Consider the following 25,468-nt stretch of genomic DNA (forward strand, 5'->3'; position numbering starts at 1 on the left):
GAACACCAGGTTTAATTCAGCAAGACATGAAACCAGGACTGAGATTAGGGGAGAGTGAGGGCCACTTTCTCAACGACTTCATTGCATTTTGACTTCTCTTTGCAACCCGAGCAACTGATCAGGACTAAAAGTAAAATGTTTAGTTAAATGTAGACAAAATGATTCAGTGGTCACATTCTCACACATCCAGCATTGACCTGGGGGAATTGCAACAAACTCGATGTGTCTGCAAATCCTTAAAACCAGGCAAGCTTTAGCAACACGCACACGCCAGGATCATGGAGAGTTTAGTGTCAGTGCTCTCATCACACGAGGGGTAAGTTGACCAAATGTATGACATCCCAAAACCTCGACGTATCCCTTTAACGTTAAGTGTTGAACATCCAGCGGCTGCATGAGCTGATAGCGGCGGATCTTTGCCTTCCTCACTCCCAGCTCTCACAAGTCGTTTACTTTCTGCTCGTTCTTCTTTGTGAATTGAGTTTGTGTCGTGTGTCTGCTGTGTTAACTTCTGTCCTCTTGTTGTGTCTCGTTGTTGACCGTGAAACATTTCAAAAGGCGCTTTCTCATCCGCTCTTCCTTTCATCCTTGATTGCTCGAGCTCTGCAGTAACCCGGTCCAGACAAAACGTTTGTGAGATCCAGCAGCAAAGCAACGAGATGAAAGCTCTGCACCAGATCAATGCAAGGGCAGCACATCTAAATTCATCTATTATTTAGAAGTAGCGTGAGTGCATCAGAGCGCAGCCGAGCATGAGGGGTGGATCTTGAATCTTACGATCCAAGTCAGTCAAAGCTGGTGTGTGTCTCCGCCCATCCTCACTCTTACAGATTTCTCTGTGCTTAACCCTGAATGACAAAAACACGTGTGCGACTGTGTCTCTGTCCTGGAGCACTGTTGCTAACGTGTCACATTTTCTGTGTGGGCATCGTCTCCTGTTAACATGTTTTTGTGTATTTAACTGTCAGACCAGATTGTCTCACAGCCAAGCCCGGCTTCGACCCCTCCCCCACCCCATAACAACTTAAATGCCTGACTTATTTAACTCTCCGCTGCGCTTATAAACACCCAACCGATCCTCCGTATGTGGGACCCTTTTTGTCTTTTCTCCCACATGAGAATAAAAAGAAGCACCAAGAAGCTGCACTGACCCTGGGTGACCAGGTGGACCGGCCTGAACACGGTTTTAATAACTTCTGATAAAAGAAAAGATATCAAAACATCTATTAGTGCCACTTTTCCTGAGCTTGTAGTTTAGGGACTTTCCCTCCAGTATTCTGGTGACGCATTAATATAAATGAAATGGAAACTTCTGGCACAACTTCACTGCACTGTGAAAGTGCATGAAACAGAACAAAGATCTAAAGAGGTCAAAGCTCCAGCAACATTTATTAATTAACCTTCATCAGCCTGATCAAGAACTATACTGCACACAGCATGCAAGTAAGATATGTAATAGAGTAGAGCAGGGGTCCCCAATCCCAGGCCTCGAGGGCCGGTGTCCTGCAGGTTTTAGATCTCACCCTGGGTCAACACACCTGTATCACATGATTAGTTCATTACCAGCCTCTGCAGAACTTCAGGACATGCTGAGGAGGTCATTTATCCATTTAAATCAGCTGTGATGGATCAAGGACACATCTAAAACCTGCAGGACACTGGCCCTCGAGGCCTGGGACTGGGGACCCCTGGAGTAGAGAGAAAAACTTTACACCCAATCAGCTCCATCCTGTATATTTATACAGGTCATTTGGGGCGTGAACAGGAAGAGGATACATCTGAGTGATAATTTAAGTTTTTCCTCACACAGTGTTACACACATCCACTATGAGGGGGAAATAAATGTAAAACAAATAAACTGGTAAAAAGGTATATATAGATTTATAATTATGATCTTCTGGGGCGATCGTGGCTCAAGAGTTGGCAGTTCAGCTTGTAACCAGAAGGTTGCTGGTTCGAGCCCCGGCTCCGACAGCCTCGGTCGTTGTGTCCTTGGGCAAGACACTTCACCCGTTGCCTACTGGTGGTGGTCAGAGGGCCCGGTGGCGCCAGTGTCCGGCAGCCCCGCCTCTGTCAGTGCGCCCCAGGGTGGCTGTGGCTACAATGTAGCTGCCATCACCAGTGTGTGGATGTGTGGGTGGATGTGTAAAGCACTTTGCGGTCCTTAGGGACTGAGTAAAGTGCTCTACAAATACAAATACAGGCCATTTACAATTTCTCACTTTTATCAGAAATTAAGCAACACAATAAAATCTATAAAATCAAACTTCTTCTTATGATTTAAAAAAGAAGCTGAAACTTCTGGGGCTTAAATATTTATCTCTTTATCTTTTTTAACCCTCATTCAACCAGCAAGTGAAACTCTTGAGATTAAGGTTCATTTCCTCTGAGAGCGCGCTGGTCTGAGAGAGGCAGCATTAACAGAATAAAGCAGAGAAACCTCACACAGCAGAAATAAGGAGATCCTGAACGTTCCCACTGTAGTGCACATCACAAACAAACATTTCCCGCTAAACCTTCTTGAGACTTCACCATCATTTTAGGGGAGTGTTCATTTTAAAAGGCCACGGCTGTGCACAGCTGGGCGAGCTGTCATCATTTACTGGCCTCCACCCTGCGGACTCACAGTGTTCCCTAATCCTGCAACTAGGTTAAACTGGGTTCTGCTCTTACAGTTTTCCGATTGGCTGACTTTGCCCTTAAACGCTGTAATGACACTGCTGCTGGACAGCCAGGTGCAATGTGGCAGCTCAGATAACTGCTTTACATCAAAGCGACGAGGTTTGCCAGCCAGCAGGCCTGCGACGCGTCTCTCCCAACGCTGGTCGTTCACATCCGTCAGAAACTGCTGCAATAATCTCCCGGAAGTGAGGCGGAGGAGGCCTCGAGGTGTGATTGGCCTGGGTGTGAGACTGGTGCTGAGTCTTCTCCTGTCCAACCCCCTTCTGTGTGTGTGTGCGTGTGTGTCTGTGTGTGTGTGTGCGCGTGTGCACCCTTTCCTCCCCCTGCAGCCTACATCCACTCCAATCAGATCATGGGCTGGGGAGAGAAGGCCATTGAGATCCGGTCCGTGGAGACGGGACACCTCGACGGAGTTTTCATGCACAAGCGAGCTCAGCGACTGAAGTTCCTGACGGAGAGGAACGACAAGGTGAGTCTGTGCACACACAGCGCACACGAGCGAAGGCGCCACACCTGAAACACACCTGTATGACGTGCTGCCCTCTCCCTGCAGGTCTTCTTCGCCTCGGTGCGTTCTGGAGGCAGCAGTCAAGTCTTCTTCATGACCCTCAACAGAAGCTCCATGATGAACTGGTAACCCTTCCACCTCTTGGACCCGCAACCCTTGTTTTCTTCACCCTGAACATTGGCCACTGAGGGATGGAGGGATGACAGGAGGACGGCGTATGTGTGTGTAAATGTGTGTGCGTGCGTGTGTTTGTGGATAAACGGACAATTGAGCATCAGGAGAAAACTGCAGGAGTGGGCCCACCCCACACACACCCCCCTCCAGCTGCAGGGGGCACTACAGGGCCCCCGCGGACGGTGCCACTGCCTGCTGAGCAAAGGTGACTCCTCGTGCTGTCGGCGGACGACGCCTCCTCCTCCCCTGCAGGCCAACGGCTGCTGTGGACATGCCGAGTAGCCTTCGACCTCCCCGTTCGATTGAGTGAGGAGCTGCAGAGAGTGTAGCACATCAGTGACTTTACATCACAGCAGTGTTCACACTGCGGGCACAGCGGCAGGTGGTTTGGCGTGTCGCAGTGAAAGCTGGTACTGCTTCTTATACTGTGATTAAATTAGGTTAGAAGCACGAGCGTCCACACTAAGCCTGCTGGATCTGACAGTTTTGTGGATTTGAGCGCCACCAAATGAACGTTGACGATCGTGAGGATGTTTTGTCACCTGCACACAACGTGGTTTCTGGCTGCCTTTAAGTTTCTGCTGAGACAAACTAGTCCCTCGAAATAATCGCCTTCCTTTGTCTCGATGCACATTTGACTCAGTAAGAAGTGAGAGGGGTGCGCACAGACGGCTTTATTTAAGGTAGTGTTAAAAGAACAGAGATCATGACAAAGACTTATTTATAGCCAAAAGCGACTCGCTTAACATTTTTGCAGAATCTTTCAAATAAAGAATTTGAGGCTTTAGAAGAAGTTAAAAAATCCTCAGAGAGAAATTGTTTTGTTAGTTTCTCAAAAGCAGAGGAAGAGATGTGAATGACGCAGTGGAAAGAGAATTAGTGTGACCTTAACCTCCCAGGACCTGGCGTCCACAGATGTGGCTTATTTAGACCAAAATACTCAATTTTGCTCTACAAGGGTCTGATATCCACTTACGAGGACGTTTTACTGCCACTGTTGTATCGAAATTTTAAACAAATATCCTCATATGTGGCTCTGATGTTTCTTAGAAACAAAAATCAGGTAAAAAAAAAATCTGGTAATTCTGTGTTTAAATAATCATCAGGACCCAATCAGCCCAAATATCAAAGAGAAATTAAACATGCTGCCGTGGAAGAGTTCAGGTCTGAGGAGGTTAAATGACTAACACAGTCTCAAAGCTTTCTATTAATCAGAGACAAATCTAGCTACAGTTTTGTGGTGACAAATTTAACCCCGTTTTTAACCCTTGTTTTCGTCAGTCTGGGCTCATAAAAATAACCTGACAGTTTGTGTCCATGAACATGACAAAAACAGTTTGCCTTGTCACGACTTTCGTGTTTTGTTATGAGACTGTGCTGACATGAGAAATGATGGCCGAGTGCAAAATAGACGCTCACGCTGAGCTTATCAGTAATAATTTTTACTTTTTTAGTAATCCGTACCCGTTCAGTACACGTTCTGTGAACCGAAGAGAGCAAAGTCTGAGTCGAGCCCTGACGCTGTCCCCCTCGGATGCATGTTATCTGTTATGTGAGCAGCTTCTGTCATATTTCAGGCCTGCGTCGAGCACAAAACCACTGGGTGTGCATCACTGTGGCCTCTGCAGCTTACTAGAGCTGTATCAGCAGTATAGGCAGCTTCTGGGTTGAAAAGCAAAGAACCTTTTCAATGGTGATCAAACCACATGTTTATTGGTATTATTGAGGTGTCAGAACCCGTTAAGGATACGGGGGAGGACGTCAGATGTCATCTTTATGGAGGAAAGACTCAAACATGAAGGCTCTTCCTCACAGTGGCTAATACACGTTATGAATTTAACACTGGAATCTATCTGCAGATATCCAAACCTGCAGAGCCAAAGCTGTGTCTTATATGTGAACTGGAAGAAGCTGAATCGGTGCTTCCAAAAACCAACAAATGTGTGTGTTGAAATTCTAAAACACCCAGGCTTAGTGTGGATAAGCTGCTTGTTGTCACGCCGATAACGATGGCAGTTTGATGGCGGTTAAATGTTTTGTCTCAGACCGATGTAGCTCTTTGTTCCAGCAGGAAACCACGAGGCCGTGCAGACGGCGTTTCTCACAGTGTGAACACTGATGCTGCTGCTGTTCTTCCCCGTCGGAGGCTACAACAGTTCAGACGAGCAGCGAGTGTCGCGGAGCTGCTGCACAGCCGGCTGCTTTGTCCCGGTTTGTTCCCAGCAGGGGGAGGGAGGTTGTAGATATTGTATCATTGCTGCAACAGCAACACAACAACAAAAGTATTCCCGTCATTTTCTCACAGGAAGAACTCAGCTGTAGAGTAGGCGCCACCTTCTGGAAGTTTTTACTCTCGTCTGTCCACGCTGCTGTGTGCACTTGTGTAAATACTCACTTTGATGTTAAGGACAGACAAAGAAAATAATGACAGTCTAGCTTTTCATCCTTTCTTTTCTGGCTCATCCCTTTGTGAATCTGTCGACGCTTTAGGGGGACTAAGCTCAAAAGTTTAGTTTGGATTTTTCTCTCCATAATTCATTTGCCTTTATTTCGTTTTTGCATGATGGCATTCATGTTTTTTTACCCGCCGTTACTTGTTATGAGTTGTAAATTTGAGGCAATACGCGGTGGGGCGGGGGACGTCTGACTGTGTACCCTACGTCTCTGAGCTGAAAACAACAGCTGGGCTTTTATCTGCTGAACTGCACACTGGAGGGTCACACGTTTACCATTAAAGTTTTTATGTTCACGATCATTTCCAGAGTGCAGCTGGTAAAGAGCGAGCAGGAGCGTCTTCTTAAAGGCTGGAGCTGAGCCTTTGCTGACTATACGCGCTTGTGTTTATAGAAGGAAGCTGCTCCATCCTTTACTTGATCTTCTTTTGCTGTTTTTAAAAGAGATGGTGGAGGGGGCGAGTGATGGCGCGTTAAGGCCAGCTGAAGCCTTTTACATGTGCAGGATGTTAGCAGCACCCTGTGAATAAAGGTCAGGAGGCAGGGTCAGCTTGAGAAACCATAGATTAAAAAAAGAGATATATACTGTAAGAATTTTCGTTATGATGATGATATCCTACTGATCATTTTAGAGAAAGACAAAAAAATAATGTTCACTTATTAAAGCATAGTTGTCTTTCTACAGAATAGAGAACATAGCTATAAGAATTTCTAAAAAAAAAATCAAACAGTACAATGTTTTTATTGTGGTATTATTTGTATTTGTATTTCAATTTTTGTACGTATCAAGACTGTGAACATATGTACGATTGTTAGCCTCTGAGTGTGCGTGAGTGCGTGTGTGTGCGCGTGCGTGGAGGTGAGCAGGTGTGTGCACAGGTGTGTGACATGCATGTGAGTTTTCACCCCGTCTGAATCACTGCAATCAATCAAAAGACAACCTCGACCTGGTAACACGCATCTGTGGTGTTGGGAATTCTACAATAAATGTCCTCTCCTTGTACAGCAACCACACCTGACCCGCTCTCTTTATTCATACCCGAGTCACACGGCAGCTTCTGTGTTCTGAGTGACATAAAGACTGGACGTTAGACCTAATAGGAAAAACACTCATTTGTTTTAGTCCCAGAGTTTCTACAGGCTGCAGCACAGATTCACAAACAGTCCCGGAAACACTCCTCAGAGATTTTGTTCCATATTGAGATGAAAGCATCACACAGTTGCTGCAGATTTGTTGGCTCCACATTCACAAATTCTGACGCCACAACCATGCCACATTCAAAGTCAGTTAAATTACCTTTCTTCCATCTGAATGTTGCAGACCAGGCAACATTTTTGCACTCTTCTGTGGCTAACTTTTAGTGAGCCTGTGTGGTCTGTAACCTCAGGAGGCTCAGCTGGCGTGGTCTTCTGCTGCTGTTGCACATCTGCTGCAAGCTTTGTGCTCCTCTGCACACCCTGGTTGTAACAACTCGTTAATTAAGTTATTGTTGCCTTCCTATATATTCAAAGCGGTCTGGAAAAATTGACTTTATGTACGAACCATCCATGTATGTTGTTAAAAAGATAACTGAATGTGGCAAGGCTGTACTTTAGGGTAATACCAATTTGTACCAGATGGTGTTGTTATTCAGTGTAAGCTTTATTTAACAAGGCAAGTTATAAAGAACACGTTTTTATTTCCACTGACAAAAAAGTAAAGCATCTTGAAGAAATGGAAGTAGAGCTAAGAGGAACGTTTAAAGAACCAGAGCGTGTCATCTGAAAACATCAGAACACCTAGTTGGGAAAAAAGCTGCCAGACTTAAAGCTGACTGAGATCCTTTGGGATGACCTTAAACATCCCATTCATCCTGGAATATCCTCCAGTGTGGCTGAATTAAAACATTTCTTCAAAGAAGAGTGGGCCAAAGTTCCTCCACAGTGATGTGAAACACTTGTTGTCCATTATCACAAACACTTGTTTGCAGTTTTTACTGGTGAGGGAGGCACAACTAGTTTAAGAGGCAACTGGGCAGCAGATCAGGAGGACTGCACCTCTCTGACTAACATTAAAATTTGTTCTATCAGAAATGTTTAAGTGTGACAAATGTGCAAAATAGATTCAAATAAATAAATCAGGAAGTAGCCAAATCCTTTTTAACTGTAGACACATGCATGTTCCTTTATCCATCAAACACTGAGCTGGTCACTGCATGGGCTTCAGGGAAACTACAGAGAACCACCAAGAGTGACCAAAGCTCAGTGCATCTGCACATTATGTTCACACTCTACCATGTAACGTCTTAATGCATGCTCAGTCCAGGTAAGGAAATCCCAAAACGTTGATTCTGTTCATCAGGATGTAACGTTTTCAGCGGGAGAAACGTTCTGCCACTCATCCAAGTGACTACGAAAAACCAAAATAACAAGTTTCAGAAACGTACCGCACACAAAGAATTAAAGAGGACATCACACAGCCAGTACCCCTGATGGGATCAGGGGCATTAGTACACGTTTCTCGGCTAACTGTGAGGGCACCATTAATGCTGAATGTGTTATGTTGAAGCAACATATGGTTAAAGCCAAACTAATGGGTGGAGACCTTAAACTTCATAGCATCTACAGAGTAAAAGGATCTTTACATATTTATCAGTACTTTAAATTAGTATTAAATGTACTAAGGAGTGAGGAGTGTCCTAAGAAGATGGAAGGAGTTTTGCCACTAGGAGGCGTTAGAGAAAATTCACTGATTCTACGTTATACATGAATACAAATGTCATGACCACTAGGTGATGTAAATATCTAGGAGCAGTTTATTAAGGTTCAACAAAACACCTCACCAACGTTCTGCATGTCTTCCTCCACTACATCCATGAACCTTCTCTGAGGTGAGGTCTTCCTCCTTTCCGCTAGTTCCATCTTCATCATCCTTTGTCCATTATAACCCCAGTCCTTCCTCTGCACATGTCCAAACCATCACAGCCTTGCTTCTCAACCTGAGCTGTTCCTCTGATGTTTTAATTAACATCTTCAGCTCTTCCTCCTGTTTTTGTTGTCAGTACCACCGTGTCCAATTCATGCATCACAGCAGGCATCGCTACCATCTTGAAAACCTTCCCTTTCAGTCTTGCTGCTATCCTTCTGTCACAAATAAACATCTGCACCCACTCGACTCTGCCTGCACTCTCTTATTCACTGTCCATTGCTTTGGCTGGTTGACCTGAGGTATTTAAACTCATCTATCTTCACTACCTCTGCTCCTTGCAGCCTCACTGCTACACCGATCTCCCTTCCATTCATAAATGTCTTTTTTCTTCTGATTTTCATCCCTTTTCTCACCAGTGCATACCTCTACCTCTCTGCCACGTGCTCCCTGCTGTCACTACAGAATCAGAATCAGAATCAGAAAGGGGTTTATTGCCAAATGTTGAGCAGGTTTACAACATTAGGAAATTGCTGCGGTGCTTCAGTGCAAACATAGTGTCATAAATAGCACTTAAATAGACATGAAAAAATAAAAGTAGTAATAAGAATTAAGAGTGCTACGTAGAAAGATATATACATGAGTGCAGGTGGTATGTATATACAGCTCACAATATCATCTGCAATACCATAGTCCACAGAGCCTCCTGACAGACCTTATCTGTCAGTCTGTGCACCATCACTGCAAACATGTAGGGACTCAAACCAGGCCTGTCACTTCTACAGCACACCTCCCCACTGTCTCAGTGCCCTGCACCACCCTCAGACATGCATGAAGCTATTCTGCTGATCTGATCGTTACCTTTTTTCTTAACCTACCTTCAGTAACTCTCCCATATCGTCATGGTATGACTCATCAACTTTATCCCTCTGTACCTACTAAAGCTCTGTACATCACATTTGTTGTAATAAAAAGACCTCATGCCCAATATTAAGTATTAGAAATAAATACCTCGTGTTTAACAAAATATTAGCCAACCTAAATCTAATCCATACCATTGTGTAAGTACATTACCAGGATTTTTTAAAAAGTAGTATTTTTGTATTCTCTTGGCCGTGGTAATCCACCCGGGTTGCCATGTTTGCCTCAGACTTGGCATCCCTTTCTGCCAGGCTGCTACCGGAACACATAAACGCCCCTCCCCTCCTTTCTTCCTCTACGGATGCTGCAGTCAAGTTGGCCGCGCATGCGCACTTTAGGTCCTCTTTTTCTTGGAAGGTAAGTGTGGCATGGCGCGTGTTGCTGCCTTGGGGGGGATAAACGGTGAACTTTAGCGGTTTTTAGGTGACCCATTAACGATTTCAGAGGTATTAAAGTAGTCATGTACTGGTTTGAGATGCCGAGGGAGTAGTTAGTCGGTTTCCCGGTGGATGTAGTCGGTGGCAGGGTAGGGTGTGGGTGTCCATGTTCCGACTAGCGCTAGCATGCTGAATCAAAGGGACATGCGGCCTTCGGCGGCGCGCTCCGTGGAAGCTGCTTGTCATTCTCCGCGCTAACGCTCTTGTCTTCGGTTCGCGGTTAAAATCCGCACTGTTAACCGACGACCCGGCGGGCCGATCAGGAAAAAACAGACTGATGGTTTGTACCCGGTCCGCTGTCGATCCGAGATTAATCCGCGCCTTTATTTGGACCGAGCTGAATGGACGGCTAGCTCGGTTAGCCGCCGCTAGCAGCGCGTTAGCTCGGATAACGGGACTTGGTGTTTGTGAAACAGCAGCGCACGTTGGCCAGCCGCAAATCTCGCGGCATCGAAATCCTGTCCCGATAGCGTTATAATAAATGGTTATAAACCAAAACATCCAGAATAATACGTGCTAATTTTAGCGTTTGATGCACTATTCTCTGCTGTCTTCACAGCGCTATGTTACATTTGTAAACTCTGAGCCAGCTTAACTTCTGATCATTAAAAGATTAACCTTTAATTTATTTATGTGGCACCGATGGGGCGAAGAAGTGGCTGCGAGTGAATTTTGACTTTGAACTTCATGCGTCCACCGGGCTTGCTAACATTTGCGATAAAACTGCTGCGGCAGATTGAGAAGTGGCGCAGCCGTCCAGCCTCGTGTCGAGCCGGGGTGGCGACGTCCACGTTTCGGCGGAGCTTAGTGTTTTGTTTTTTTCTTTTTCAAATTGGATATTTAAAATGTATAACTCGGATCACACTCAAATTAATTTCCCAGCAGATCAAGAGGACTGCACCTTTATTCATTTAGTTATTTATTTATTTTACAATAGAAATCTCGCGATATCTACCTAAAAGTAGCAGAGAGCTCTGTGGGGCCCAGGAAAAGGCTGCGGTAGTCTAAATCAAAGCAGGAAAGAAAACTGTTAAAGTGGCTCAAAACTCAGCCGAGCATAGCAGATTTATTAAAGTAGAAACACTTTTTTTTTTTTTTTTTTTTTTTACACATAATTTTTAAAAATTGCAATGTTTACAGCAAAATCCCCTAATTTGCTTTTTCTTTGATGTTAATGTTAATATATTAAACAAGGCTGTATTGAATTGCTTGTTTTTAATCAATGTATGCCCAAGGTAGTGTTTCAACCCCTTAAAAATGGGGAAGCAGTCGGGGGCTGTGGTTTACATTGGGTCAAAATCGAAGCCACAATCAGGCATGTTTAAATATCATGAAAGTCCTTAAACTTTAGCTGAGTTGAAGTAGAATCAATGTTTTTCCAGCAAGCATTAAACTCTTACAAATTTTGACAAGCCCAGAAATTTGCAGAGATCTAAGTTTTTTTTTTTTTGTTTTTTTTTTTTTTTGTTTTTTATAAGTTAAAAAATATTTCATTGCAATTTTATTCATATAGTGCCAAATGACACCAGTCAATAGTAAGGTAGTGTAATCGGTGTCAAGGTGAGTTAGTTTAGTGCTTTGCAAACATTTAATTCACAGGACTATCTACATCAGGCTGCTGTTGACGACTGTCATGAGATTCATGTTTTCCCCTCATTAACTACTGTGAAAACACCAACGCCGAAACTTTAAATCCTCTGTTATGTACAGAACAACTATTATATTTGACCAGGGTCAGGGATGCCAAAACTGTTGTAATTTAACCACAATTTGGCAAATGTATGAAAGTGGAATAATTACTGGGTCATTTTACAGGGTTTTTCCCCGTAACACTTTACATCAGAAGCTTTGAAATCAGGATGCTATTGGACAGATGTAAGAGGTGTATTGAACGTGGTCATCTGTTTCAAGCGTACACTTGACTAGGTCAGGTTACCTTCTGATTTTTGCTCGCTGTCATGTTAACGCCATGTCTTTCTCCACGAGAACCTAACCCTGTGACTGCTTAGTGTGGAAGTCTGTAGATATAAATTTCTGTGCTTGATTTCGGGGTAAGTGATGTGTAACTGTCTCCACCAGCGCCCCAGACCCATCGCACCATGGCAGATCCCGATCTCGATTTCCAGACTGGTGAGTCTGGCGCCTCCGCCACCTACCCCATGCAGTGCTCTGCTCTGCGTAAGAACGGCTACGTGGTGCTGAAGGGTCGTCCCTGCAAAATTGTGGAGATGTCCACCTCCAAGACCGGCAAGCACGGACATGCTAAGGTAAACTCAGAAGCTGTTTAGTCCTCTTCTTTTATTTCAGATCATTTTATACCGCATGGTAAAGAGCATTGGTCAGGACAGAAAAGGGGGACCGTGAATATGAAACAGGACAACGCGCAGAGTAAAGACCAGACAGGCTGAGAGCTTTCAGGTGGAGGACTGCTGTAAGCTGCAAAGTTTAACATAAAGTTTTGGAGCAGAGACCTGAGGCTCGGCCTGGACTCTCAGGTTTCAAACCTGTCTGATCCAAACTGCATGAAGTGTTGCTTTACTAAAGCAAGGCCTTCTTATCTTTACTCACAGTGTTCCTGTGTGTACTTTGCTCTCACATGGGACTCGTCATGATAAAAATGGGGGAAAATGAAGTTTTTCAGTTTAGTGTTCCACGACCACAAAATGGGACAAATGTAGTCCTTAGATTTGAGTCCCATTGAAGATGCCTTCTGACCTTTTTATTGGTTGATTTATATTAACATGATGGTAGTCTCCATCTTAGTACTAACAAAATGAAATCCAATAATTATCTGGGCTTTTCAGACTGAAGCGGCCTTCTGTGCAGCCAGGTTTCAGTTACAGCAAAGACTTACTACAGCAAAGAGTAACTAGAGCCCAGCTTTGTAAACCTGGTTAAATACTTAAATCTGCCTGTCAGAAGCTTTAGGGAGAAATCCAAAATTTGAAACAAGTGTTAAGTAATTGAAAATAATAGAGTGTAAAGCTGCAGTGGATATTTGTCTGAATTTCCCAAGATTTTGTGGTTTACCAAACTCTGATATTTTAATGTGTGAAATTTTTATTTTTCATCACTTTGTGCCTTATAACAGCCGTCCCCAACCTTTTTTGCACCATGGACCGGCCTTTAAGGTGTCGCAGATAAATGCAACAAAATAAAACTAGTACCGGTACCGAAAAAAAGAAGATTTATTCATTACACACAGGAAAAGACCCAGGAAAACAGAGTTAACGATACAAACGATAACAAAATAACGCTGAAAACCGATAAAAACCCTGAAAACCTTACATTTCACACCTGAGCCTCAACTCTCGCGGCCCGGTATCAAACGACTCAGGGACCGGTCCGAGGCCCGGGGGTTGGGCCTCGGATGCTAGATTAAACTAAGCCTCACTCTTAAAAGTTCTGTTTTTAAATCAGTCTGTTCTTCTTTCGGACAATGACCTAAAATCTGTTTTTGTGCCAAAGTGTTAGCAGGAAAAATCCAGAGCTGACAAAATTGAACGACCTTTTTATGTCACGTTTTATTGACTGTTCCATTTCAGCTTGTAAAGATTCAGATCTTAAATCTAATTAAACGTTTACTTCCATCAGGATGTGACTCTAAAAGTCTAAAGATAGATGGCAGCACAGTCGATTGTTGCATAGAGCAGTGACACAGTGAAAATGCACAATAAGCATCACTCGACATGAAATGCACGTTAAAACTAAGCAGACCTGAAACAGAAGATCTCATTGAGCCAAATAAAGGCTGGTAGTGATGAAGCTGGGTACCTGTAGCCTGCACCGTATTTAATGTCACTTTGAATCAATTCAGTGAAGGCAAAAAAATCTGAAATTTCTGCTCATTCAATTTGGGTTTAAAAAAAAAAAGTTAAATTTTGCAGCTGATTGCAGGAGCAGCAGATTTAATTGCATGTTTTAGTTAAGTGCAAACTTTCAGACTGATGGAAGGAAGAACACTTTTGGGACCAGCGATGACTTTTCATGCAGATTTTGAATTGGTGTAACTTGAGAATCCAGATTTAAGTAAACCAAAATAGCCCCTCATAAAAAAGAATGTGTGGTTAAGCTGAAACCGTAACGCAGGCCGTCGGACAGTAGGCTAAGGTTTCTGTTTAGGCATTTATTGAAGTTTGACCCCGGGCTGGTGCAGGACACTGGCAGGTTGATCAGTTGCTGTTGTGCTGCTTTCAGTGGCTCCTGTTTTCTTTGTTTAAACACTTGTGAATTCCTCATCTTCCCTTCAGGTTAACCTGGTTGGCATCGACATCTTCACCAACAAGAAGTATGAAGATATGTGCCCCTCCACCCACAACATGGATGTTCCCTCCATCAAGAGGATAGACTATCAGGTACTTCCTGTCAGCTGACTCTGTTAGAAAGGCTACATGGTGGTTGAGCGGATACGTCATCTGGTGTTTGGGTTCCCAGTCGTTGCCTCCCAACAGTGAGTCAGCAGGTGGAAATATTCACAGGGCGTCTTTCTGTTGTGTGAATCAGTCACTCCAGAAACCTGACTTGAAGTTTGTTTTATAGTCGGAGAAATGTTTGGGATAAGAGCAGAACACGTGCTGCTGAACCTCATCGTCCCTGTGGATGTTTTAATGTTAGAATGGAAGGAAACATTTCCACTCACTCATCCCACTCACGCTAAATAAGCCTGCAAATACTCCAGTTACTAACATTCATGTTGGAGAAAATGAGACGTAGCTTAAGAAATGGGCGTCTTTACATGAACGGCTCAGATATCTGCTAAAATAAAGATGTGACCACTCGGGTTTCAGAGGTCGGGTTCATCGGTGAAGCGGTGCAGCTGAGATGAACCCTGAGTAACCTCTGGCTGCTGTACGCAGCTGGTTCCAGGTCTTTACCACAGTGCAGATAGAATTTGAAATAAAGTGTAACTGGTTGTGGTCTTGTGTGTTTCTGAGCCAGTAAAAGTTTCTGTACTGTCCTTCTTTTGCTCACTACCTTTACATTTTTATCACGCTGTGGGATAGTCGGCCCAGCATCCAATACCTAAACATGCTGAGTTTGCAAATGAACACGTTTCTATGGAAACGGCACAAAGAGTCCGAATAATTAATGTACATTAGTGCACTTTGCATGGATACATTTCTCATGCAGAGCAAACGGCTAAACTGTCATGTTACAGATGTGTTACAGATGTGCTACCACAGCTGCTTTAATCTGATGGTGTATATTAGCATTTATGCTCCAGGTGACTGACTGCAGATGTGTGTACAGGTGTGTTTTCACTCTGTGTCTTAAAGTGTGAGAGGTGCTGAGGCTCAGCTGCAGTCTGCTCACGTAAAGTTGTGTCAGAAACAAACACGCGATCGTTTAAGTGTTCGTCGGCTTCATTCTACAGTTGTCTGTATCAGGATGGACTTGGTTTTATTTTCACTCTAGTTTTCAGTGAAGGCCGGTCTTTACTTTGTGCTGTGGGCTTGGTTAGCTGTGATACTTTTGCATATGACACCAAAACCAAACTGAGCACAGCTGGTTAGGTGGTTAACCTAAATAAAAAGTAAAGGTTCTGTCTCCTGTACGCTTCACATTAATAACTTTCATCATTAAAGAAAATCTCTAGTTTAACTTTCCTTCATCTGTGGCTTGAAAATGGCCAAATCCTCTCAGTAAGGATTTTTGGGCACTGCTGGGGTTTCCTGGTCTCAGAGGTGATTACACGCGACCATCCACGACATTTAGTGTCAGGATGGAGGCTTGCTATAATTTCATTGTTAACAAAACTCGTTTTTGTTTTTTTCTTTTTTTAAACAGGTCATATTTCCCACAGTCCTGGAAAATTTGATGAGCACTTGAATAAATAAAAGGCTAATTAGAGTTGACAGATTTCTGAGATTCAGACATGGCTAGAAATTGACTTCGCATCGTTTTCTGGCTGAAAAAAACCAAACTAACATTAAAGTTGTGCTGAAAGTCGCTACATTAAAATGTTTATTACGTTGTGGGTAGTTTTCCTTTGTGATACATGTGCAGGGAGTGACTCTGGTGCTATACAGCTGGAATAGCTTCATTTGGGACTCAGAAACTTTAAACTGTGGACAGACTGGAGAATGTGGATCACAAGTTTTTATTGTGACCAGCTTGAGGTCTGTGCAGATGTGATCAGTGAAGTCTTTTTGTTTTTCTGCAGTTGGTTAACATCAATGAGAACTATATGTCCCTGATGAGCGACAACGGCGACATCAGAGAGGACCTGCGCGTCCCCGACAATGAAGTCGGCAAGGAAATCGAGTCAAAGTTCGAGGCGGGTGAAGAATTCATGGTGAGTTTAGTCTTTTCATATAATTCATATTTGTCAGCCCGACCTGAAGCCCCGTTTTAGCTGTCACAGCGGTGAATCTGTCTAAAGCACAATGGTGTTGGCTAATTCCTGGGCTGTGAAACAGTTTGTCATCAGTATTAAAAAAACAACCTTGTTTTTGGGTCATAAATTGATTAAACTTCCGTGTAGTCTTGGAAAGAAAAGTGTCTGGACTTTGAGTCGCTTGAAGACGTTCCACCTCTCATCCGAGAAGCTTCTTCAGTTCACAACGGAAGAAGCTTCTAGACTAGGATGACCTGGATGACTGAGAAGCTTCACAGACAAACTTCCATGTAGCTGGAGGCTTCGGGGTTGGGAGTCCTGACCCGGGAGCAGAGGGTGGAGATGGCGAGGAGGGCGAGAGCTGCACGTGTAACGTTTCAGATGATTGACTTGAACACGTTGTTTGTGTGTCTGTGCGCTCTCCGCAGGTCACCGTGATTGCTGCCATGGGGGAGGAATGTGCTGTCGCTACCAAGGTCTTGGCCAGCAAATAAGGAGTTGATAGACTTTGCTGCCCGGACAACAAGCACCACCCACAACCAGTCTCTTGCATTCTCATTGGTTCTGTCACCAAAGCGTCGGCCTTCACAGACAACCTCAATCATTCTGTTGTGATCTCTCGCTCTCTCTCTCTCTCTCTCTCTCTCATTGATCTTTTATTTCTCCCCCCCCCCCCCCCTTGCTCCTCCTCCTTTTGGTTTCTCCTTTCCATTTGCTGTTGGGATTGTTCCGCCGCAGCTCGCTGCGTGGTCCTCTGCCTGATCACTGAGGTTTTGTTTGGCAACTTTATATAAAACGACTTCAAAACAAAAACAACCACGATCAGTCGCTCAATTCCTGCGTATTCTGTTTGCCTTCAGACGTGTTGGTTTTGCCACTCACATTCCTGAATGTTGAAATAACAGCGGGATTCAGCTTTTGTATGATTATTTTTTTATATTCTTTAGATTGAATACAGCAGGTTTAAAGCCTTTTAGAGGGAAGGGGATCAGGGGTCGGGGAGGGGCTGGTTTTGAGTTAAAGCCGTGGGAGGGAGGGAGGGTTGCCCCTGTAGATACTGAATTCTGGATTAGGTCGCCCCTCTAGCAGCCATACCGCTTTCCAGCATGGCCTTTGAGTGCGACTAGGTCCCTTTTATTTTTATTTCCCCTCCCCTGATCGGGGGATCGTGGTGGCCGGCACGTAAAGAGCACTCGAGGTCCACCCCAGCATGTCAAAGCTCTAAAACCAAGATTTCTTTTCTCCCTTTCCCCCCTCCCTTAAAGAGAAAAAAGAAAAAGAACAGAAACTTCAGTGATTAACCCTCGTGATGCCAGTCTCTTGTCTGTGTAGAAGTTTGAGGGGGCGTGAGGGTCCCGTGCACTCGCACCTCTCGTCCATCGGGGCCATCCCCCAAATACAAAAAAAGAGGAGTGTTGTTTCGTTTTTAAGAGGGCGTGAGTGTGTGGCAGTGTGGGCCTCCGAAATGTGGGAGGCGGTTTGCAGTGAGGTGTGTGTTTCTTTTTTTGAGGGGCTCGATCGGGTTGGGGAGGGTGGTAGAGTTGCAAACTTTTTTTGTTCACTCGAGGCCTTTGTCACCTGACTGGAGATGGCAAAATAAAAACGATGAAACAAATGGAGAAAAACTGCAACCGATGTGTGGTTTTCTGTCTCAAGTATTATGGTCTCAAAGGTGGGTGAGCGGGCTGCTTTTCATGTATTTCAAAGTCCTTATTTTGTCATTTATATGCTTAAAAATACTAAACACTGCTCACGGCTCAATTCCAGCTCCTTGTTTTTATTTCTGGACCCTGCTAGAGTCGCCTTTCATCACTGCTGTCAATCTAAATGATCACCTCGCACAGATATGAAAATAAGTGGTGTTCTTTATTGGTGCCGTTGTACTCTTCTGTGAAACTACAAACTCTCCTTCGTGGGTTTAGTTAATGCTGAGCTAAGATGAAGCTCTGTTTGATTTAATCAGAGAAAAATGAGTTCAACTGCGGAGAAATGCTTTGGGAACTTTCCCTGATGGAGCTCTGTGACTTGACCTCATTGAGGCAGCTTTATTCTATGATAATCCCAGTAGTACTTTTTATACAGCGCTCCACAAAATCCAGCTTACAAACGGCTTCACAGGAGCAGCAGAATCAAACTATAGTGAGAAATGTTGCAGAAAAACTCTGAAAAGTCCTAAGAATTTAAAGATGCGACTTGAAGGAAACGAGCGCCTCCATCCTCCTCCACCTTCCATCCAGCAGGCTGTTCCAGACCCTCGAGGTCCAGCTGGGTCCCTGAAGCCAACTGAAGACTGCTTCCTGAGGCTCTTGGGTACGTATTTCTGATATTAAGCAGGGGTGTGGTCATGAAGGCCTCTGGGAGTAAACAAATATGAATTGATTCCTGATTGGCTGCCCGTTGTAAGCAGAACTGACTGAGCAGGAGGTGGGTGGGGCTTATTTTTAAGGCTTGTCTGTAAGATTCAGTGAGTTGACCATATTTACAATGGAGCACTGTTGTTCTTTTTGAACTTGGACAAATGTGCATCAGCAGAATCCTTTCTCTCCACCAGCTGATTCATTCAGTCTGAAACATCGCAGCTGTCTCTCTATAACGATGTTTGGGAAAGAGTTGAAGTGAAAACAGTAGCAGGGATGTTTATGGAAGCCTGCAGATCCTCGGCAGTAAATCCCATGACCCTACTGAAGTTGGAGGAAGATACTTTCCTGCAGGGTGTAGTGTAGCTGCGCCGTATCAGGGAGCAGCAAAGCACCACAAAATGGTCGTTTTCAAACATCCTGGATGTTCTGCTTCACGGCTCCTGTTATAGATGTGACGAGTGATCGGAAGCAACAGTAGTTTGAAATACCGGAGTTATCTTTTGTTGTCTGGCTTTTCTTACCCCAAACTCGTCAATAAGCTACGCCAGAGTTAATCAGACTGATAAGCACGTTAGATTAGATGAAACTTTATTAATCCCTCGGGTGGGTTCCTCCAGGAAATTCAGTTTCCAGTAGCAAAGCACCGAAGAAGTTGCATGTTGCAGATACGATAAGGGGAATGAGAGTAAGGATATAAGCATAAGTACACCGTGTGTGTGTGTGTGTGTGTGTGTCTATGAGATATAGATACAGAATATACAATATGGATAAATAGGATTGCACATTTGAGTGAGTATATTGCACAGTCGAATATAAGAAAAAAAGACAAAACAAAATATTGCACAGTGTAGAAAAGCACCTACAGCTTAGTTGTTCCCCCCTCCTTTGTCCTCCTGTTTCCCCTCCCTCTCCCCTCCAGAGAGGAGTTAAACAGTCTGATGGCGTGTGGGACAAAGGAGTTTTTAAGTCTGTTGGTTCTTGTCTTGGGGAGAAGCAACCTGTCACTGAACAGACTCTTCTGGTTGTTTATGGCCGTGTGCAGAGGATGCCCAGCATTGTTCATAATGTCCAGCAGTTTCTTTAGTGTCCTTTTCTCTGCCACTGTCACCAGAGTGTCCAGCTTCATGCCGACCACAGAGCCAGCCTTCCTGATCAGTTTCTCCAGCCTGCATGAGTCCTTCTTTGCTGTGCTGCTCCCCCAGCACACCACAGCATAGAAAAGTACTCCAGCAACCACTGACTGGTAAAACATCCTCAGGAGCTTCCTGCAGATGTTGAAAGACCTCAGCCTCCTGAGGAAGTACAGTCGGCTTTGGCCTTTTTTATACAGGTGCTCTGTGTTGCATGACCAGTCCAGTTTGTTGTCCACCCACAGCCCGAGGTACTTGTATGTGTTGACCACCTCCACCTCCTCCCCCTCTATCTGAACCGGCAGTGGACCTGCTCTGGACCTCCCGAAGTCCTTAGTCTTTGAGGTGTTGAGTTGCAGGTGGTTTGTGTGACTCCATGTGACGAAGTTCCTCACCAGGCTCCTGTACTCCTCTTCCTGGTCGTCCCAGATACACCCCATGATGGCTGTGTCGTCTGCAAACTTCTGAATGTGGCATAATTCAGAGTTGTAGCAGAAGTCAGAGGTGTACAGGGTGAAGAGAAGAGGGGACAGCACAGTTCCCTGTGGTGCTCCTGTGCTGCTGACCACAGTGTCAGACGTGATGTCCTTCAGCCTGACGTACTGTGGTCTGTCGGTGAGGTAGTCGGAGATCCAAGCCACCAGGCAGGGGTCCACCTCCATCCTGTTCAGTTTCTCCTGGAGCAGACAGGGCCGGACCGGGCATGAAACATGAAAGAGACTTTGCTGCATCTGATCAGTGCTGACTGAATATGAAGTTTAGTCACAGCCAGCGTTCCCTCTAAGCTGCGCGTGCGCAATTGCGCACTGCTGGCACGCTCTCTGCGCACAAAAAAATCTAACCTGGATTGAAATTAAAGTAAATATGTTAACAATTCTGTTCTGCAGTGTGAGTCAGTGACTGGCTGCTCCAGTATGGGATCAGAATGATGCCACATTATCCCATAGTGCAGCCAATGATGCGATTCACATTCGTATATACGCAGCTAATCAACGTCGCTGACAGGCTATGACAGCGTCCTTATGTGCCGACACCGGTGTTTTAGCAAAGCGGCTGATGTGGAGTGAAGCCACGTTAATGACAACGTGTACAACCATTGGAGATGTGAGCAGGACAGACGGACCAACTGATGGACAAAGTGTGGACTTTATACCAGTTTTTAAATTGTGTTGATCGGCCACGTAAAACCAGAGTTATGATAAAATATCTGCAGTGTTTGTTTTTATATTTATTACAGGAAGAAACTGTAAAAACGTCGTTTTATAAGGAAAACGCTGGAAAGCCTGTGAGCAAAAAGAAAACCAAAACCCCGCCCTTTCCTATTGGTGGAAAAATGCACCATGTCGACCAATCAAAAAATGATATGGCAACATGGCATTTAAATGTTTAGGGAGGGGGAAGTTTTAGGGGTGACGCCGTGTTTGAGATGTGAGAGATGTGCGACGTTTAGCACAAATCTTGTGTAGTTAGTGTGTAGTTAGTGTGTAGTTAGTGTGTAGTTGGTGTGTAGTTGGTGTGTAGTGTAGTCAGTAGTTTTGTTGTGTGTGTCAGAACAATGAGGCGACTGCTGAGTGTTACAGGTGTTACAGCAGTGACACATCTGCTGCTGTCAGGCCTGCAGGTATCAGGCTGTTGTTCTCCTTCATCTCATAGTGGACAGAAATTATTTTTGGAGCGGCACAAATAATTTGTGTGGCATCAGATTTGATGCAGAACAGCTGATTGTTCTGTAAATAGTTTGAAATGTTTATTTAAAAAACGCCTTGGCTGCATCTTTAGGTAAACAGCTGCAAAAACTTTGTTTGCAAAACTCAGTAACTTTTTTGAAGAAGTAACTATGTAATTAATTGCCCAACATTGGTCTGTTACAGACTCTCTCCCAGACCACAGACTCATAATACAGTCAGAGCTTTATAACAAGAAAAAAGAAAGAAAGTTCTGTTTTCAAAATTGGAGTTAAAGTTATTTTTCCTTCCAATAGTGTTAACATGCTACAGGTCATGAACAAGATTTCTTCTCATTATAAGTGGGCTACAGCAGTTAATTAAAAGTAGTCTAACTTAAATGCTGTAATTAGATTATTTTAATAAACATGTAACTTGGATGCTGGCGTGACCACAGTGCACACGCCTGCTGCTGCTCACAGTGGTCCAGGGGACGCTCAGGGAGTTTGTGTGTTCGCTCAGACACATGAAACATTAGAGGGAACACTGGTTACAGCTGCTGCAGATAAAAGTGTGTGTGTGTGTGTGTGTGTGTGTGTGTGTGTGTGTGTGTGTGTGTGTGTGTTAAGAGTTTTGGTTAGTAAGACTTAACAACTGGTTGTAGGTGATGCCGTCGTACTGGTTAATCTCTATTGTGGTGCATAACCTGTTCCAGACCAGGTTAGGTCTGCAGCATTAGTTACCATAGTGATGCATCCTGGTGCAAAGTGAGCAGCCGAGGTTAACCGTTAGTTTACCTCGACGAGCCCAAACCCTGCTTCCTAGCAGTGGCGTCTGTGACGAGCTGCGCGACTGTTAAAACTCCCTGCCTGACAGGATGGAGACACGTTTTTAAAGCTGCGGTTGATACAAACTCAAACATGTTGAGCAGTGTGAAGAATTCAGACACAAAATACGAACTTCTTCATTTTATCTTCCCTTCTGGCTGCATTTTAATCAGGCATGTGAGTGAGCAGTGTTACAACGGTTTGCATTTGTTGCACCTTTAAAGGGAAGCAGCAGTTTAACTCCCTGAAATCTGTCTCTGTGCAGACACTCAGCTGTACTTATGTCACTGACCTCAAATTGCAAACTTCCCTGAATGTGCTTTCTTCTGATTGGCTGCCACACCCAACAGGTAGAACAGCAGCAAGAACCATACCATTACCTTTGAGCAGTGCTGATCCTGGTGTTCTGTAGTGATGCTGCTTCTGGGTGGAAGGATGTGCAACTGCTGTTCACTGATGCATGAATACACAACTCTTACTGAGTTTAACAGAAAACTCCAGGTGGTTTCATTCTCTTACAGCTGAAGTACAGCTTATCTTAGATCAGAAGCTGCACACTGACCTCCTGCGACCAGTGAAAATATGAATCTTGTTTTCCTTTTAGCATAAAGACGAGCTGAAAGTGTTCACGTGTACGAGTTGGAATGTGTGTCCTCGGTTTTTCCTTGCTGCAGTCCATAGATAAACTCTTCAGATCAAAGACATCCGAGTCATCCATTTCCTGACCCGTCTGGCTCTGGGTTCCTCTCCACCTCCTCCTGCTCTTCTAGTGGGTCGCTGAGGTGTTCCCGAGCCAGCTGAGACCCCAGTGTGTCCTGGTCCTGTCCTGGAGTCTCTTTGAAGTTGGACATGCACAAAACGCCGGACCTAGCAGGCGAATAATGGTGCGATCTGCCCTAAAGAGGTTATAGATTTAAGACTGTATGTGAAGGATGGATGCATCCACCTGCACGGGTTTTCTGGTCTCGGGATCCATTATTTCAACAGTGTAATTACTATTTTTAAGAAAATATATTTTCCAGTACCTGCTTAGACCCACAGCATATTACTTCTTATATATCAGCATTAAAAATGCTCTAAAACGGTGAAAAACCAGTTGAGAAGTTTAGTTATGATTAGCTGAGGTGAGGCCTTGCAGACCACGCCCCCTACCATCACGGCTTTACAGCATCCAGATGGATGAGTTATTAAAAGAAGATCAACACCTGCATTGTTTTAATGAATGCATCCACGCAGACCAAAACAGTGTTTCTAACAGGCTGTAAACATATTCAGAGTCCAGTGAAATAATAAGAAAACTGGAATATAAACTGATTAAAAGGTTGCACATTTGCAATGAACTGAACTACAGGAGTGTGTTAACCTCCTAATTCTTTGTTTCAGGGGTTTAGGGTTGGGTTTGGTGATGGCACATGTTAAATGAGCAGGTTGTCATAAACTAGAAGACGCTGCCTTTCACATGGAAGATTTCCCTGTGAGTTGAAACCAACTCCTGTAGTCCTAACTCGACCATCGATGGGCTGTTCATGATCTCCTGGCTCACAGCTGAGGTGATCCCGTCAGGCGTGCTCTGGTAAAATGGGTGCAGGGAAAGTAGTTGTTATGGTTCAGTTTAGTAATACTCGTGTTGGGTGATGGAACCATATGTATGCAACCTGCAGCACATTGTTTAAGCAGATACACAGCAGATGAGCGGCTGAGAGCGGGTCTGAACAGAGAGAGCTGGAAGAAATGGATGAATGTCTGCAGCTTCTGCCTGCAAACACACGAACCCGCACAGTGCAAACACTGCACTGCACAAGCAGCAGTCACGGGGGCTCAAGTCCATCAGATGGGCTGTAAGTAGGTAACGTTTATTTATAAAACAGCTTTATAGGTCAGCCGTGGCAAGAAGACGACTCGGATGTAAGAAGACCTGCAGACACGAGGTGGGAGGAGCCAAAAACACAGGCAGGAAGCCTGACTTTGCAGACATGCACAGATTTAAGATTTAAAAACCAGAATTTAAATTTGAAATTAAAAGCACTGCAGATCTTTCATATGTAGGCCACCGCTGCCCAGGTCCTAATCTGTGGAGCTGAAGCTCACTGAGGAGAAAATGCTCATCAAAGATGGTCACATGAGCAAAGAGGCCGTTTGCTCCGAGGTCAGCGTGTGGATCAATCAGTTTATGAGTAATACTGAAGAACACCATCATGTACACCACCTTTCTTTTTCAAATCTACGTCTGTTTCCTGCTCACACGGCTAAACACGGTTCTCCTGGCCACCACACGGCGCTTCCTGCATGTGGGGATCCTGACTGTTGGCTCACTTTCAGAGTAGACGGTTTACTTCCCAGCAGGAGAGGATCTAATGTTTCTGGCTCTTTCACGTTTTCTAAAGACATTTCTACTTCCTATCAGACAGTGTTGTGGTTTACATATTATCTCTTCCTCACTCCCAGGAGGAGACACAGATGCCCTGTGGGATTGTGTCATGAAGGGCATCTGACATGAAAACCTGACAAAACAAACATGTGGAGCTACCTGCTGCGGTGGCCCGTCGTGAATAAGAGAGCGTCTGAAAGTCTCTTATGCTGGAAGGTGACTAAAATGCATCAGGAGAGACGAGCACAGCAGTGAGGACTAATGCCCTTCACTGGTTTCCTTTTACTGGAAATTACAACCAAAAAGAGGTTGTGTGTGTGAGAGATCCCCCCCCTGAAACACACACACACACTTTTTGACCACTAGAACTGCTAAAAATATCTCTGGGGTGCAATCGGTTTACATCATCGACCCAGAATGCATTTCACACAGAGTAACGTGTACCAAGCGTTTGGGACGTGTAAACGAATCAGAGTGTTTGTAACAGAGGGCTTTAGTGGGGGAGGACATTTGGAGCATGTTAAGGAACGTAATGGGAAATATGTATCTTTCTAATGTTGCAGGCTTTGATTTCGGGTACATGTGTGGAGGGTTTGTTGTAATGTCACATTTCTAACCAGCACATCATGAACTGTGAGATTTCCTGCAGACGCCTGCTCCTCTGTAACACGCCTCAGAGCCTGGGCTGCACACTCACTGTAA

At 44.5% G+C, this 25,468-nt stretch overlaps 2 protein-coding genes across 5 annotated transcripts in view; both read left to right on the top strand.

The window, feature by feature from the left end:
- Positions 1 to 6,828, top strand: part of tnikb (TRAF2 and NCK interacting kinase b) — a 60,675-nt gene extending 53,847 nt beyond the window's left edge. For all 4 annotated transcript variants that reach the window (XM_040005161.1, XM_040005165.1, XM_040005163.1 and 1 more), the window contains 2 exons: positions 3,012 to 3,151; positions 3,236 to 6,828. In XM_040005161.1, coding sequence (XP_039861095.1) covers positions 3,012 to 3,151; positions 3,236 to 3,319 — 224 coding nt within the window. In that variant the 3' untranslated portion in view covers positions 3,320 to 6,828. The remainder of the gene's footprint in view (positions 1 to 3,011; positions 3,152 to 3,235) is intronic.
- Positions 6,829 to 9,978: 3,150 nt separating this feature from the next.
- On the top strand, positions 9,979 to 17,251 carry eif5a (eukaryotic translation initiation factor 5A). Its single transcript, XM_040005237.1, has 5 exons — positions 9,979 to 10,000; positions 12,160 to 12,347; positions 14,331 to 14,435; positions 16,244 to 16,375; positions 16,846 to 17,251. Exons 2-5 carry the CDS (start codon positions 12,180 to 12,182, stop codon positions 16,909 to 16,911), a joined length of 471 nt encoding a protein of 156 aa, XP_039861171.1. The 5' UTR covers positions 9,979 to 10,000; positions 12,160 to 12,179; the 3' UTR covers positions 16,912 to 17,251.
- The last annotated feature ends 8,217 nt before the right edge of the window (positions 17,252 to 25,468 follow it).

This window comes from Simochromis diagramma, unplaced genomic scaffold (assembly GCF_900408965.1).
Source record: "Simochromis diagramma unplaced genomic scaffold, fSimDia1.1 OVJJ01000097.1, whole genome shotgun sequence".
Lineage (NCBI taxonomy): Eukaryota > Metazoa > Chordata > Actinopteri > Cichliformes > Cichlidae > Simochromis > Simochromis diagramma.